This window comes from Tinamus guttatus, unplaced genomic scaffold (genome assembly GCF_059628265.1).
Source record: "Tinamus guttatus ecotype Peru unplaced genomic scaffold, ASM5962826v1 Tinamus_guttatus_pri_ptg000030l, whole genome shotgun sequence".
Taxonomy (NCBI): domain Eukaryota; kingdom Metazoa; phylum Chordata; class Aves; order Tinamiformes; family Tinamidae; genus Tinamus; species Tinamus guttatus.
Genome location: NW_028288564.1, coordinates 3,657,820 through 3,675,376, shown reverse-complemented (window position 1 = coordinate 3,675,376; position 17,557 = coordinate 3,657,820). Strand labels below are relative to the sequence as shown.

The following is a 17,557-nucleotide window of genomic DNA, read 5'->3' as shown; positions in this document are numbered from 1 at the left end:
GCTGGTAAAGCAGAGGAGCCTTGACGTGGTCAGGCTCGTAAAGCGGAATAGCCTTGACGTTGTCAGAGAGCGAGAAATTTCCTCCCCGGCTCCTCAGGCCGCAGCAAACTGACAGGAAGGTGAAAAGGAGCCCGCGTTCCCGTCGGGCGAGGATGCTGCTGTGTGCGGGCTCGCAGCGCTCGCTGCCTCCCCGGCGCGCTGGGGATCGCGCGCAGCCCGTGGCGGCGCCTGCTGCGGGCGGGGAGAGCTTTGCGATACCCTCGCTAACCAATGCGGCCCGTTAATCCTGCCCTCGGAGGGCTCCACGGCGGGCAAGCCCGTGCACAGAGGAGGGGAGAGAAGTTTTAAGTGCTCCTGCTGTAATTAACATTCATGACTCCGGGCTTCGAGCAGCATCCGCCTCAGCCGGGCACTGCCAGGAGCGAGCGTGCACTTCTCCCTCCTTTTGTGCTCATAGGGAATCTGTGCGGAGTAATTGAAATGCAGGGCTGCAAAGCACTGCTGTAGATTTTTTTCTCCCCCTTCATTCTTGGACCAGGGGGAACATGTTTGCTGTGGATTCTTTTTGTTTTATCAGAGAATGAGAGGCTGGCTGAAAACTGAAGAAATGGCCCTGGAAGAACTGATGCAAAGATTAAATGCGGTTTCCCAGTGCACTGGTAGGAGGAGCTGCTGGTCTTAAATAATGTGTTGTGTCGATGGTGTTAGTGATTTTATAGGATTTTAAAAAATCCTGGCAATCTGACTAGCATTCTTTATACATGTTTGCATTAATAGGAAAGAAAATGTTAAGAGCTTTTGTCACAGGGTTAAACTTTCATTTATACTAATTGACATTTTTAATGCTTAGATATTCATGAGGCCACCTTTAGAGGTTCTCTTGAATAGGTTTCTAGTTTTGAGTAGCTGTTAGCCCAGTCAAATACTTTAAGAAGGTCTTGTTTCATTTTTTCTGCCTCTGACTCTGACTAAGAACTCTGACTAAGAAGTACGGGAATTACAAACCTGGCATGTAAAGCTGATCTAATACGAAGCAATGAAGAGACCAGATAACTGCGAGGCACTGAAACCAGTATTTTAGGTGGATCTAAATTGCACTTTAATGAGAATGAAGATTGAATGCATTAATCGTGGTAAATTGAGTTTTACATCGGAATGGATTTTAAAACTGCAGTAGCTCTACTCAAATAGTTTTAACATTGTAAAAAGATTATTATAATTTCTGACAAAATTTCTTTTTTTCTTCAAAATGTAAATGTTTGTATGTTCAAAACTATAGCCGAACAGCAGCATAGAATAAGGTGCTTTGTGATTAGATTTTGGATTGTTTCTTGTCTGTTGTTCATGCAGAAATGTGAGCATGATCCAGAATTAAAGTTACCTAGAAAGAGAAGAGAGGTGTTTTTTGCATCCTTTGAAACTGTTTCTTTTGCCATTTATTCTTAGCCTGTTGGCATGTGTCAGAAGTCTTGCATCTTCTCATATAAGGCAAACTGATGGGTTCCTGATGCAGACTTTTCAAGGTATTATTTATTGCAATATCAAAACTTGGATTTTTCCTTCTTCCCTTTTCCCTAGGGCCAGTGTTTCCTAAAAATGACTGATTTTTTCAGCTTTTTCAATTTGTGATGCAAGGGGATAATTAGCAAAATGGCTGATGCTGTAGTCTAATGAACAGATAGATTAAATGACAAATGTGAAATGGATGACTTAGCAGCATCAGTTTTCCTGGACAGAGGAGGTCTTTGTTTTACCTTAATAACATTTTTTGAGGGGCAAAATGCAAGACTTAATCTGAAGAGGAAAAATATTAAATTTCAAGTAAAGGTCACTCTACACATTATTTTCTGCTTTATTGCTTTTTGTATGCACTTTTCTCCTAGATATCATCTCATGTGCAGAAATATTTCTGTATTAAATGCTTGGATATTGTTTTATCGTGTGTTTTCATTTTCTGAATTTTCAGCTAAGAAGAAAGCCTGTCTGATATTTGCTAGTGCCTGCTGCCTTGTGCAGCTTATTTTAATAATGCATGCAGCATTTCTTCCCTTCCTTAAAACTGTAGCTGTTGTTTTTGTGAAGTAGGATAATTATAACAATGCATGATGGAATTGGTGGGTAATGTGGGAGGCTTTTCTTAGCAAATTGATATATAATGAGCCTCTAGCCTGGCAGAGGCTGGATGCACCCGTGATGCTGCCCAGGTCTCGGCTGTGCAGATGTATGTGCTGGGACCCGCAGCACCAGTGCCACTGTGAACAAGCCACCAGTGGTCCCAAGTGCTATTTTCACACTTGCTGGCAGGCTCTGTGTGTTGCCTTTTAGCTTGTTAAACTTTCACGTCTTTCCCAAAAAAGGAGCTGGCACTTTCATATGTAGATGGTCTAACTGATTCTTCCCTCTCCCTCTCCTCTCCATCTCCTCTCTCTTTTCCTCTGTGTAGCCCCTGTGTAGGCATTCTCTAACCAAAGCCACTTGTTATCTTATTTGCTACAGGCAGTAGTTATATTTATAGGTAACCCTGTTTCAAGTTAAAATGTATTTCCTTTTTCCTTTTTTTTTTCCCCTTTGTTCCTTCCAGGTTCCTTAGACTGTTTCTCTGTTGGTATTTTTTGTTCTTTCACTGCACTCTACATTTGAGTCAAATTATCAGCTCATATGGCTTCACAGCCACCTCTCTCTTGGCAAGATCCCTTTGCAAACAAATATGATCCCTTAGCAGCCCAAGATTATGTGCAGCTTTTTTTAAAGCCCATTGTTAATAGCACTCTGCTCACAAGTAATTGAAATGCAGAGATTTCCCTACTGCAGTCCCATAACACAGCTGTTCACCTTCAGAGGTCAATAGATTTTCTCTTTTCAGAGACCCCAGGTAAAGAATATTCCTATTCCTTTGCTGTCTCTCTGAATGATGCACCTGGCAGGTGGGCTGAGATTTATCCCACCTAGCTTTAGATGTCTGAAACACGGAGTCAGAAGAGATCCAGCACAGTCCGTGTATGGTGAAATGAGGGAAATGGGCACCTTCACAAGGCCATTCACTCCTGCGCCCTTCACGGTGCCTATGTCTGTCCTGTGACTGGGGAAAGCCTGGAGTAGCTGAATTTCTGCCCTCACATCTTCTGCATGTGGGAGGTTAGGTGGGGTAAATCTGTTTTGCAGCCCGTAATCTTTTTTTGCTATTTGTTTCTTTCTGCTGTTTGTTCCTTCTGCCTCTAGCATCTGTCCCTCTAGCAGGTTCCGTGTGTTGGCCTGTCTCCAATGCAGCCATTGGAGCTGCTTGTTTAGTATGGCCACAAAAGCACTTTCCTCAGCAGCCTTTCTGCTCCTTCAGCTCCATGTAAATTCTCATTTACTAAGACTTGCAACCTCTTGGTATCCAAACCTGCACCTACACAAATGACTGTCCTCTTTTTTTAGTCCCTTATACATGCACGGTTCTCCCACAGATCCATGTAAGTGCCTCCCTCTGCCACATTTAGAGAATCTGGACAGATTTCTCTAGCAAATCTTCAATTATTTCTCATCTTGTTTAGCTCCACTTTGTCCTCACAGATACCTACAATATCTTCCTCTTGTTCTGGCCAAATGCTACTGTTAAGATCATATTCTCTGCTTCTTCGTTTTATAGCATGATTGTCCACACTCTCCGTATTCCTGCTCTGCTTGCTTCTGCTCTGCAGTATGAAGTGCTCTCCAAGCTCCCTCTCCAATGAGGGTGCTCCCATGACATCTTATTTTTGGTTTTCCCACATACGCTCCTCAGTTTTGCCAGTGATTTCCCTATCAAAAGACCTCTTGGACTCAGATGACCAGACTATTGTTTTTATCTAATTCCCTCAAACAAGACTGAAGTGATTTAAAGAAATGATCTATATTTGCCTGTTTCTTTTCATTATCGTTTTTGTTAACAATGAAATAATTATTGATACTAAAACATCTTTATCCTGTTTTTTATCCCTGTTTCTTTTTTTGATGAGTAATTGCATATAGCATTTTTGTTCAGTTCCCCATAGTCTTCTCTATCACCTACTCAGTTCCGTGGCTTTGCTAAGCTAGACCCTATTCCATAAATTGCTGTTTACGGCCAGAACTTCACCTCCTTGTGGAGCAGCATCTGACAGGATTGAAGCCTCAGATTATAAACGTGTGGTATGGGATCTTACATATTATCTATAACGCTGTATGATGTGTTTTATCTCCTCAGGATGCCATTTGCTCTGATACAGAAAGCGCCTTATGGCAGTAACTCTTTCTATCACTTACTTCTTGCGTTTGCCTCAGCTTTGAGCTCGGAAGCCTTGCTGTTACGGTGTCATCTAATTCCTGCAAATAGGCCATGGAAATCTGAGATTCCCAGATTTAAGCCTGTGGTAACCCCACTAATGGTTTCCCTCCACCTTGGAAAGGTGCCATTATTACAGCTACCATCTGTTTCCTTTCCTTGAACAGAATTTCAACACTCTGCAGAAAGCACATCTGCAAATCAAAGTCAGTAAATGTGTATGTAGTTCCTTAGTAAACATGTGTGTAGTGTTAATATTTGAAGTACAAGCAGTATTGCTTAGACATTTCAGCTTCAGTGCGTTTTCAGTAGCTCCAGACTTTGTCACACGATTTGGGCCCAAACTTCACACTTCCATTAGAAGGCTCTTTTTATTACTATTGCTTTGAGTTTTGAAGGAGGCTCACTATCTTGAAAAATCAGGAACAGATGTAGGAGGAATGGACTCGCCACCTAACTGTGGTGTACTGATATCTTATTGCCAGGAGCAACAGCCACCTCAAGGCACCCTCAAGGCATGGAGGTTTTGCCTACAACCTCTCCATTCCTACTTTCTTCCACTTCTCTTGTGCTAAGTAGTGTGTGCTAGGATGGGTCTCAGATTGCATCTCAGTCAGGCTCCAAAGGTCGTTTCACTTGTTGCCACTGGGCGAGGGGTGATTAATTCATCCTTCGTTGGGGAGGAAGGGGAAGGGAAGACAAGTGTGAGGTCAAGTGGCCACCACAGACTGGCCTCTTCTTTCTTACACTTTCAGTGTCAGTTCTCAGTTCACTTGATCTTCCAGTTTGGGAATCCAAAAAAACCTTTGTCTGAGCACCAGAGTGCTCTGCGTGCCTGTTAATTTGGCAGGCAGGCAAAGTACAAAGGGCAATAAATGATTAATTGGCAACTTTGGTTTCTTCAAAAATGGTGGATTTGAGAAGGCCCAGCTGAGTGCTCTGAAATCTGTAGGTCACTTGCTTATCTGCTGTGTCCAGATGTCATTTGGCAGTGGTGAGTTACGCTGGTGTCACTTGCTGTCCCTCCTGCCAGCTCTTCTGTCTCCGTGTTGAGCTGAAACATAAAAGATACCTCTGATTACCCAGGCCAGAGTGGACAGACATGCTCTATCTAGGTATGCTCTTCTTATCATCATGAGGTTAAAAAATCAATAGTAAGGGTGAGAGATAGATACAATTGAACAGACCCAAATTAGTTTGGAGTGGTTTGCTCATATTTGATACAAACAGTGCTAGGGTTTCCATATGCAGCTACATTTCATCTGTTTCTTATTAGATTCATGCTCCAAATCTTTGTCTTACCCCCAGAACAGCCAGAGCTAGTGAAGCTGGTAGGGGAAAGGTTCAGAGCTGACAATGGTCTTGTCATTATTAAGAGAGCTGCCTTGGCTATTCTGATGAAAATGATTTTCATTAAAATTGAGGTTAAGTTTTATTTTGTAGTCCAATTAATGTTGCTTAAAAATGCATCCCAGGAAGTATCAGCTCAACAGGCTTTGTTCTTTATTATACATGATAAAATAAAAAAAGAAAAGAAATTGCTCAGCTGACGTTATCTTCGTGTGGAATTTTGGAGACTGTTTGTCTACGGTAACGACATCTCTTATGTCTTTCACTGATGTAAACCACTGTGTGGTTTTAATTGCAACCACTGAATTACGGTGGGAAAACTGAAATCTAGGTAGATATCTCTGAACAGACAAACTGGATGAGGCAAAATATCATAAAACAATAAATAATGGCACATGCAGAGTAGCTTTTTATATAATCATAGGATAAGTAACTGTAAGTCTTCCTTTCGGCATATGGGCTCTTGATACATCAAACTTGTACTTCAAATAGGAAAGCTCTGGCTGAACAGTGTAGCTAGTGATACTGAAGAAAAAAAAATATGTATTTGATACACTTTTATTATCATGACTCAGAATACTTTCTTGGCACAGCTCCCTGGCACAGCAGCCTGGCACACCTATAGCCTAAGAGAACCAAGCCATAAGATTGCCTCATGCATATCAAATAACAGGATTTCTGTGGAAGAGTAACAGTGCAACGTAGGGAAAGAGGTGTGACAAGTAACACGGGCTGCATTGTATTCAAGGCACTGTTTGCCCTCAGCGACACGCCAGGCAAAGCCAGGAAGCAGGAGTTTGGTCACTCACCTCCTCCTGTAACGCAACAGATGAAGGGAGCTACGAGAGAGACTTGAAATCTGCCATTTCTGAGATGACTTTTTAAGATTTGGAGGTATTTGAGACAATGCATTTCAACTGAAAATTTCAACCTGCTATTGCAGAAAGTCTGGCAATGCCAGACATTTATTTTTGTTCTCTATTTCTTTTCTCTTGTTCTGTTAAATGCCAGACAGATACGCTTTTATTTCAGACAGAAGGAATAGGATCTTGGATGCATTTACATGGATTAATCACTTGTGGGTCTCTTGTGGTAAGTCTGAAAGATCATGTTAGCTATTTTGACGGCACTGTAAATTCCTCAGTTAGCCGTACTGCATAGCTCCAGTTTGGAGTGAGTCACCTGCCTCACCAGGCACAGAAACACAGGCTTTGGGGTTGAGAGGAACTGTCAGATAGTCCAGCCCTGCCTTCACCAGCAGCATTTAGAAACAGTGCACTTACTTAGAAATAATCTTGGGGACAGGTAGAAAGACAGAATTGTCATTATCTTGGAGATCAACTTACTACCCAACCCAGGCAATCCCAGACTATAGATACTCTTGTTTGCAGCAACTTGTACATTAGTTATATCCTAGATTTTTCTCTCTGTGTCAGTATTTCTTCATCTTTTTGAATATTAATTATTTGAATTTCCTGATGACTGATGTGAAGTGCTTTTTGAGCTGTGTACAAAGAGCATGGAGTGATGATCTCAGGTGCTGTTCTGGCTGCTGTCTTTCCTACAGAGTTCTTTTGAGCAGCAGGGGGTGAGACTTGGTGAATCTAGCGGTGCAATGGAGAAATATTGAGCTTTAGCACACAAAACACAGGCCTGGCTGTGCATTTCTGCATAGGTATAAGTTCAGATAGAAAGGCACTGTGGTAGGCATTCCCCAACACAGGTATCTTCAAAACCCGCTTGGATGCAGTCCTGTGCCACGTGCTCTAGGTGACCCTGCGTGTGCAGGGGGGTTGGACTAGAAGACCTCTAGAGGTCCCTTCCAACCTTAAGCATTATATGATTCTATGATCTTCCTATGACAGCATATTAGTGCTCGGGAGAAGCCAGTGTAAAGGAGTCTTAGGCAGTTGAAGTGCTTTAAAGATAAAGTGGACAAGTGCAAAGACAGTGTGTTGCTCAAGTTGTGACAAGGTGATATAGCATAGTACAATGTACGTATCAGAGTTGCTAAAAGCCTTTTTGGTCTTCACCACTTGTTGTAGCATGCTGAAAATGCATCTAGAAGTGACTGTGCCAGTGACTATTCTTTTATATTTTTCAGCTGTTGTCAGAAGGCAGAAATGGGTCTTTCAGCTCCTTCCTATGATCAAATTAATTTAAAGTATAGTGGTTTTACATATAATAGAAAAAGGTATTTGATATAAACAAAACAACATGAATGCCTAGGGCTGATTCTAAAAATGAGTTTCGGGCCACAGCCTATGTTATTAAAAACATTAAATGATAAATTACAACCTCTCAGTAAACAGTCCTGTCTCTGGCTTCTCAACTGGGCCAGGAGCTTTATTCTGGTCAGTATTTTGTCTTAGGCTGCTGACTGTCCGTCCATATACCCAGGGCTTTTTAATTCACTTCTTATGCCCGTTGTAGCAGTCATTTTTCAAATTCAACCTTGAATCAACTTCTGGCTAAGGCAGTACACTAAACAAACCAGTTTGTTGTGTGACTCATTTGTTTCCTCTTGCATTATTTGCCTGGCATTTATTACTCTCTGCTGTAAAAACTGTATTGGAAAAGGCTGTGTCAAACCAAAGGATTGTGATTTTTTATGAGAGCAGTAAAATTAGGCACCCTAGACAGATAGGACACAAGTCTCTCCTCCTCCTCCTGATGTTCCCCAAGGCTCTGTAATCTGCCCCACTGAGGTTGGTAATATCTATAATTGAACTGATTGTTATCTATTTCCATTATCTCAGTATCTTCAATTTTCAAATTCAGTGTGGTGAAGAATGAGACAACTCATTTGGAAGGATGAAAACTAAGAGCTAGATTCCCTGCTTACCTCTAAGAAGTGTCTAAATTCAGCGGTACATGTTCTGTGTGACAGCGCAAAACTTCACCTCTTCCTATCCCTTCTCACTGATATCTAATTTATCCTCCTCTCTCCAAACAGATAATTCTTTCACTAACTCTTGATTTCAGCTTCTGAATAAGTCTGTGACTTTATTATTATTACCCAACTGGCTTAACAAAAAGAAGCTCAATGTTTACTTACCCTTTCACTTTTTGACACAAATTTTATTCAGAGATTAAGCATAATCTTTGTACTGACAAAGTACATTTATATGTAGTGTATTCTTGTAAAAATACTTCGGAACAAAAGAAAAGCTCCCACACAAGCATTCAGTGAAACAGAGGAAAAAGCATGTCTGCGTTCGAGGGAGGGAAAGAAAGGGGGTTTTCCCAGCTTCGAGGACTGTAGAATGGTGGAAGCAGGAGAAAAAGAAAATGAGGGAAGGAAACAAAGCATGTGCTTGGTTGTGCAGTTTGGATGAGAAAAGAGCTGACAGAAACTAGAAGGTATAAAAAAGTGTTCTTGATGTTTTGCTCATAGTCATTTAGTAGGACATGAAGCTGGGGGCCCCATCATAAAATATGAGTGAAGCACAATAGCTTTATGTTTAATAGTTGTGATGTAATGTGACCTATATACACAGAATCACAAGAGTGATGAAAATTCATCATCATTACTTAATTCATGCTTGAGCAGATGCCAGGCTGTGATTATCAGACCGCTCTAGTCTGCTCAGTTCCCAGACATTTGCTGTGATGCTGAGACAACCACAATCAAAACTTCTCCTTCTTGGCTCTGTGGAAAGCCGGTTGAGGCTGCAAGTGACCTGTAGGATGCACTTTGGAATTTCGTCTTTAAAAGGAAAGAGTCTTTTAAAGGCAAAGAGAGTCTTAGCGCGTTAGAGAGAGGAAGAGGACGTCATTGAAGTTGTTTGTGGTCAGCAGCTGACAGGGGAAGTTGGTCACCTCCACAGCAGCCAAATCACTTGTGAAGTAATTTATGAAATAAAGGTAAGAACAAATATAAATCAACACATAGAGTCTAACTTTTCTAATTGTATACATTCATAAGTTTCCTCTTCCAAGTCTCCTCCTCATTTCTTCCCCGCAGCTTGCACTGTACGTGCCTCTCACCTTCAAGGGCGATGCAATCTGCTGCTGACTTCTGTGGTGTCACTGTCTCGCAGTGAGTTCCTTCAAAAACAATGTGCTTGGGTTGCTGTGAGAGCACGCAGCCCAGACAGGGCTATTTATAGACACAGCTTCTCTTCGCAGCACTTGCGCAAAGGCAGAAGATGAGTTATTTCAGCATGGCAGGTATAATTGTTTTTTAAAGCAGTTGCTTACATTTCTGAAGGTCTGACAGGGAATGACAAAGGTGCATACCACAGAGGACTGCCATCAGGAGAGTGAAAGCATGCATTAAATGCTATGTTAATTTTGCACAGTGAGCTTGGCAGTGTTCTAATTTACAGTAGTATTTCAGTGCCCATCGAGCATTCAGAAAGGTGGGAACAAACTTTTTCCTTTAAAATTTGGACACAAATCAAGTACTCACGGTTTTATCTAATGTTATTTTTACTTTTCTTCCCCCTCCCCCCGACTCTGAAGATGGGATAGCTCTTTCAGTTTAGTGACTCTGGGATTTATATTATGCTGCAGGGAGCTCTCTTGGAGCTGATGAGAGGAAGAAGAGTTTAAATTTTTTATCCCCTATGGAGGGCAAGAGTTCAGATGGAGACAAAATGGTTTGAAGGGAAATACAGGTATTTGAGATAGTCCAGAAGTATGGTCGCCAGGGCAGGAAGGAATCTGGGTGTTAACCATTTGGCACTCCCAACTCAAAGTCGTCCCTCCTGTTCCCACATTTTCCCTGAGGAGTTCCTTTCCCATCAAGTAGCTCTGACCTTTCAGATGTCAGAGATAATGGCCACAAACTGAAACACCAAAAGTTCCACGGGAACTTAAGGAAAAATACTTTAACAGTGAGGGTGACAGAGCACTGGAACAGGTTGCCAAAAGAGGTTGTGGAATCTCCTTCTCTGGAGATCTTCAAAACCCACTTGGATGCAGTCCTGTGCCATGTGCTCTAGGTGACCCTGCGTGTGCAGGGGGGTTGGACTAGATGATCTCAGGAGGTTCCTTCCAACCTTAATGATTCTGTGATTCTATGATTCTATGTCAGCCTTGCTCCTGCTGCAGGGTCACTGCTTGCTCTGTGCTGTAGTGCCCACCTGAGAGGAGAGTGAGTGCAGACAGTGGTGCCAGAGAAGAGTCTTCCCGCTCGTTCTTTATCACCACAGCGCTTGAACTGCAGCCTGGCCAGTCTGACACCAGTCTGCACGCTTCCATGCAAGGTGTGTGACACATGGCAGGTATATTTAATTAGCCCTATGACAATAAATAGGCACAAATCCAGTTTACTCAGCTTTCAAGACATAAAGGAAGAAAAGGAAATAAGGCAAGTTGTGCACTCACTCTCCACTCTTTCATCTCCCTTCTCGCTATTCCTTCTTTCTGGCAGCAGATCAACTGTGGAGCAGTTGCATAGGGACTACTTTTGTCCATTAGCTTTTGTGGAGCCTACAGACTTAGCATGTAGGATAAGAAGAAAAAGATTCAGCCATCTGCTCAGTTCTGCTGTGTGTGCAGCTCTGCTGCACAAGAAGCCTGGGCTGTGTTGGGTTCTGTGCAGGGTCGCAGGCCCTGGGTCCTGCCCACACTCATACAGCTCTGTGCGGCCTCCCTCACTGCAGAGGCCTTTCCTTGTCTGGAGCTCGCAGTGCCTCACAGACAACTGCACTAACTCCAATTTATTCAAATATGAATTATTCAGGAAGGAGTTATTAAAAGTATCAGATCTAATTTTACAGCATAATTAATCCTTGAAATATCCAGCTTTGAAAATTACCATTGCGTTCATGAAATACTTATGGGGAAAAAGCTTAGTTTGAACTGTTCGTGCTACTAGAAATAGATTTTTTTGACAGTGAAAGCTGGTTTTAGAAGTGTGTTGGAATAACACATTTAATAATGAATTAGTAAGTTACTAAGCTATGAATAAATGAAACTATGTTTGTTTTAAAGGCTGGTCATCTGTTTTTTTCTATTTTTGTTATTGAATATAGCTCTGCACAGCCAGCCTCACTTTTTACAGATAAACTATACTGTTCTTGACAGCTCCCTGCCTCAAGTAACTTGCCATCTATATTGGACACTGAAAAAGGGAAACACCAGAGAAGCGTGTTGCAATTGATGAGGGAAGAACATTCCTAGCATGAAGTGAGGTCAGGCACATTAGTGCATAAGGGTTGCACGGGACTCTTCAGTAGTCCTCAATTAGTTTTTTCTAGCTCTGCCTACTCTTACTGGGAGAGGAAAGCGCTTATGCCTCCCAGGGTGCCTTGGTCCCCTCTTTATGGGGATGGGAGACCTGCTGCAGCCTGCTGGGGCTCATGTCCAGCCCAGCAGCTTGGGTTCCTTTCTCAAGGATGCAGGGAAGGAGCAGGGTGAGGGAGGACTTGGTGCGCATGTACGGCTCTTCCCTGATACAATCAGGGAATGGCTAGGGTGGCAGCCCAGTGAAGTCACACACATGCCTAGAGATAGCCCAGGTGACAGATGTTTGGTGATGGTTAAACCTGGGTATCTGGGTCTGTTGCCAGCCTTTTTCTTCACTTCAGTTGCCGATGTCAGCTGTAGTATGATATGAAAATCCATTTTTGCTCCAACTTCTAGCTTTCAACTTTGTAACAGTTTTTGAGAAACTAATTGGAAGTGACATAAAATATTTTTTTTTGCAATGCTTAATGCAGGAATGTGGTTTGATACAGTGTAAAGTCAGCCCTTCATTAGCTTGTTAGACTCTGGCAGAGGTTAGATGACCCATCAACAAAACGAATTTCCCCAAACAAAACATTTTCTGATATCGAGCAATAAGTGGACTGCTAGGAACATCTTTTTATAATACATACTTTATTTCTAGATGCCACATTCAGAACCATGTAAGCCTCTAAAAAAATGAACTTTTCCTTTATTGCAAAGATAGTGCAGACTATGTCTGAATAAATTATCTGATCAAATTATTATCTGAAATTGTTCTTTATATCATTTCTAAAAACAGATTGGAGACATTAGATTTTGCTGGAAAAAGTCTAACATTTCTGCTTTGCTGAAAAATAAATCCTGATTTTTTTTTCTGAAGGCAACTGACAAGGACAGCATAGTAATTTAGGAAAAGAACATAATTTTCTGTCATGTCATGGGATGCATGACTGAAAAACAAAACAACAAACTTCAGGAAGCGACATAGTTGTCTACATGCTGAAATAATTGTCTGGCACTGTCCACTTTAAAAATTGGTCAATGAGAAAATCATCCCTTATTAAGAGAGACCATGTGAATTTTTTTAGCCTGTTATCATGCTGTTTGCAGTTATTTTATCTGGCTCTCAATTGTCAGGACAAGAGCAAATAATCAGTTAAATTGAACACTAGATTTTTTTTTTAGTAAAAAACAAGTCAGAATTGTATACACATTTTCAAAAGTGCCAATGTAATACCACATTTCACTTAATTTTGAACATTTTGGAAAATGACTGCCACATTTGGTTTTATGCAGATGAAGCTTGCTCTTTCAGAAATCTTGGCCTCCTAATCTATTTGTACTCTTGCAGAATACCCTCCCAACCTACTTCTAGATAACTTGAAGGAAGTGTGGCAGGAATTTTCAAAATGCTGTTTCCAAATTATAAATAAATACTCTGACAAATATTCTGACCTTTGAAAGCCCATGAAAAGGCTTTCTGTGTTACAATTTCTCCGTGGAGCAAAGGTGCTTCTGCAATGGCATGGTTTTCCTTGCTTTTGTTTAATTGATGAATTCAGTTCCCTGGGTAGAGGAAATGATTTTTCATGACATTTTAGTGTAGGCAGGTATTTGCAGAGGCCAATTTTTGTCTGGTAAAGACAATGTGAGGCTCCTCCGACACTCAGTAGAGACAGTATCTTCAGACATGACCCGAGCAACAGGGCTTCCGAGCTGTTTCTGGGAGGATCTGTTCTATGCATCCTTAGAGTCATCAAATTAGTCACTCTTAGCTAAAGGTAAGGTACGTTTTTAAACTATGTGTCAGCTAGGTAACTGAGTTGCTGAAAAAAGAGGTAGTCCTACTCTTTCCTCCTTTGCCTAGATCTAGCTGGGGCTTCTCATACTCTTACGTCAGACGAGAAAGTTGGCTGAACCACTGAATTGGTTGAGGTCTTTGATTCAACAGATAACTGTTGAAATTTGGAGGGGAAGAAAGAACTGTCAAAGCTGTAGGCTGCCCTGCCTTATCCTGTGGCTTCCCAGTCTTTGAGCTAGTATCAGGGGAGGCTCAGGAGTGCATGGCTGTGGGCTGGAGAAAGGGACTACTGTCCTGTCGTTAGTGCTCTGCAGTTAAACCAGGTGAGATACAGTGAAACTTCTAGTCCCACAAGCTGTGTTTCCTGGGTTACTAAGTCAGGAAACAGGTTATCTGTTTAGAAGATGGTTTTCTTGGTTAACCTCGGATCTTATGTGGATATGCTATGGTAGAACATTCTGACTGTTGGGTTTAGTGGCAAAGTTGCAAAGTAGAGATGCTTCTTCAACTATTTAATATGTTGGTTTGGGTACCTGATTTCTATAGAGATATGGGTGGATCCTGTGTCCATTGAACCCAGCTGCTGGACTAAGACTCGACTTTTTGCACATGTCTCTGTCAAGATTTAGATTAATTAATTTTAAGGTCATTGATTATCTTAGTTTGGCCTCAGTGGGTGTTGTATCAGGCTCATAGTGTTTCCTTTTTGCATGAATTAGGAAGATGTGAGACTTTTCCTCATCCTCTCCCTTGCCATCAACTGAAGACTGTTGCATTTTAACATGTAATATTCATATACATTTCATTTTTACACAGTATTTTGCTTCACTGATCCCAAAGCTATCGTATTTTATGTGATACCACTCATCCCAGCGTTTTTGCAGAATTCTTCATGTGTCTTAAACAAATACATGGTATCTCAAGCAATGTTTTTTCAGCAGACTTTGAAGATGAAAATTTAGAAATCCTTAGAAATAGTAGGGAAATTCAGATTGCAAGTGTGTATAAACCAATACTGAGATTATTATGTACCAGACTTTTTACTCACAGGGTGAGTAAATAGGATGCGGGTGTAACGTGTGCTTGACTTAGATCCTGTATTTCCCTTTGCATCCTTATTTTTATTTGACAGCGTGAGTGTATTTTTATATGACCTTGCACCATGTCTGAAGAAATACATCTGTGAGAGAATGGTGATCTGGAAAGACATAACCTTGAAAGCCTAATGTACAGATTATATCTAAAAGTGTTATTTTTGGTTTGACTATTTTACTGTTACTTCACTGAGGCAGTAAGTTTCTCCTCCTTTCTGGCTCAATGAATGTTATCAGTAATGAGTTACAATTTTGTTGTAACTGAATCTGAAATTAAGTAGGGAAAAAACATCTGAAAAGCATTATTCCTTAAACTAGAGACGAAAGTGTACATTACCTTGGTAATTACATTTAAATGCCTGTAAGCGATCAGCCTCAACTGTAAGAAGAACTGTAAGCAATTTATTTAAATGTTTTGTTAATGCACTTCCTTGAACTTTTTCAGGCCATCTGTTGGGAGCTACAGTTTTTGTTAAGGTTTGCCATTTGTCCCGTTCTGACCAAGAAAAGCCATGATTACACAAGGCAGTTGTGTGTTTTACTGGCTGTCATAAGAAACACATGTAATTTTTTTCCAATTACAAACCTATACTCATGCTAAACTTTTCTTGCAGAGCTAAATTATTTATCTTAATTGTTATCAGAGAGCATTTTAGTTGTTTACTGGTTATTAATTTTTATTATTTATAATATTTGCAAAGTTAATGTGAGGAACATATTTTTAGACTTTCTCCTTTGCACATGCTATCAGTTGTTGTGCTTTTGTCTGATGAGAATATATTCAGGCTCTGAAGATTCTTCCTTCAGGTGGAAGCATACACCCTGAAAAATCAAGAGGCTATATAGTATCATTTGACTGCCAACTGACTTGTGTTTGTTTCCCCAGGGCTTTGCCTTTTTTGCCCTGTTGGCCACAAATCATCATCTATAAAATCATGTAACAGTAGGTAACACATTGAGGTATTGTGACTCATTAGTTTCATTAGACTCATTTAGTTTCATCACACTTGCTTAAAGTTTAGCTAGTACTAAACAGCCAGTGCTTCTAATGTTAAAATACACTGCAATGAGAATGTTTCTCAACCTAATGTCTTGTTCCCACATATGCACTGCTCGATCCTCATCTATATCTTCCTCCCACCCTGTGTGGTAGGAAACATTCCTTCGTTGATACAATACGAATAGGGTGATTTCAAATCTTCCTCATCTGTTTTCTTTAATGCATTCGCTAATCCAAATGAAGTATCAGCCAGTCATGCACCAGACAGGGGATACAGGGGAATTCAAGCAAAAAAAGAAGCAATTTCCCTTGCAGGGCAGAGCTTCTCTCTCCTCTCACTGTATGAGCCCCAAGAAGTTAATTCCCATCCTTGCCTGTGGTTGCCCATTAATTTTGTTCTACGCAGGCCCTCCTGTCGGGGGTCCATGTTCTGCAGCCAGCCTCTCACTATGCCTCTTGCAGCACCCTTCTGTCCCCCTCCTCCTTCCATACCCCCGTGCCGCTCCAGCTTGATCCCTATTGACTCCCTTCCCTCCAACAGATCTCCTCATAGTCTTGCCTCACTAAAAAAGATACTCCTTTTGCTCCAGTTATTGCCTTATCTAAGTCCAGCCTCCTTTGCCTCATCCTTCCGTCTCACTCACTTGCCTTCTCCATGCTGGCAGGCTGGCGTCCGCCTTGCACTTAGAGCCATATTTCCTCTGCTGACAATCCTACTGCCTCCAGCTCCTGCTGCTCCTCCAGCTCTTGTTGGTCTTTCTACCAGAGTCCTGGCAGGAAGTTGCACCAGGGTGAGAAGTGAGTTCCAGGTCATATTAAATGTTTTTGGGAAGCCTTATCAAGACCCATTCATGGTGGTTCCTTTCCTCTTTCCTCTTGCTGTACATAAACCAGAAGCTTGGGGCTTAATGCACATTTTGGATAGAAAACTAGGCTGTCATTATGTTGTAGGTTTTATCTGTTTCTCAGTGTGGTTCCTGCAGACCCTGAAGTCAATGAACTATCAAAAACAGACGGTAGAAGGATAATAATACGGGGCGGATAAAAGACACGACTATTTATCAGGACACAGAGGAGGTGGATCCTACATCTTTCCTGGCCCAAAGGATTGCGTCACTCGGTGCCTAACAAGAAGGACGACTTTCGGAGGTACTCTGGTAGAGGGGCCCCTTCGGGAAAGAAAGGAGATGTTGTTCAGCTGATCCTTTAATGACTATGTCTGTCTGCGTGCATTTGGGGGAAGGGGAGGGTCAGATTGCCACATGCATTTCTACAGAAGGTCTTTGTTTAAAATATGCAGAGACTAGGAAAGAAATATCTTTTAATTTTCAAGAAAAAATGTAAAGTTGCAGCATTAAAAAAATAGTATTGCTTTGTTCTTTATCAGGGTTATTTTGTGGAAAATATTCCGAGGATTGAACTTTAAATCTGCTTTCCTTTTTCAAACCTGTTTTGGGTTAAATTTTATTTGAAAACGGTTGTAGAACTGTGTTTATAAAAAGGCAAGTGCATTTAGAAGGGCTGGATTATGAGGAATTTATTCACTGCACTTATTTTTGTCATCTACAGAGGTTATTTCAAGTTGTAAGGTATTCAGCCATTCAGTATTATCTCATAGCTCTCTATTTCGTGAACACTGAAAGAAGATGACATAACCCTTCAATTAAGCAAACTGAATGAACTTGTTAATTTGGAGAATGAAAGGACTTGAATCTGTCCAGTGTTTTATAGCCCTGCCTATCCATTACAAATGTATTTATAATTTACTTTATTAGTCTATGACAACTGAATCAGCTGCCTGTACTGCACACTTGTGATTTGTCCAGCTATGTCCTGCAAAGATGCTA

The 17,557-nt window shown here is 41.2% G+C and overlaps 1 protein-coding gene across 3 annotated transcripts in view; it reads left to right on the top strand.

The window, feature by feature from the left end:
* Positions 1-411: 411 nt before the first annotated feature.
* Positions 412-17,557, top strand: part of MCF2L (MCF.2 cell line derived transforming sequence like) — a 120,459-nt gene continuing 103,313 nt past the window's right edge. For all 3 annotated transcript variants that reach the window (XM_088530508.1, XM_088530500.1, XM_088530485.1), the window contains exon 1: positions 412-659. In XM_088530508.1, the coding sequence (XP_088386634.1) occupies positions 581-659 (79 nt within the window). In that variant the 5' untranslated portion in view covers positions 412-580. The remainder of the gene's footprint in view (positions 660-17,557) is intronic.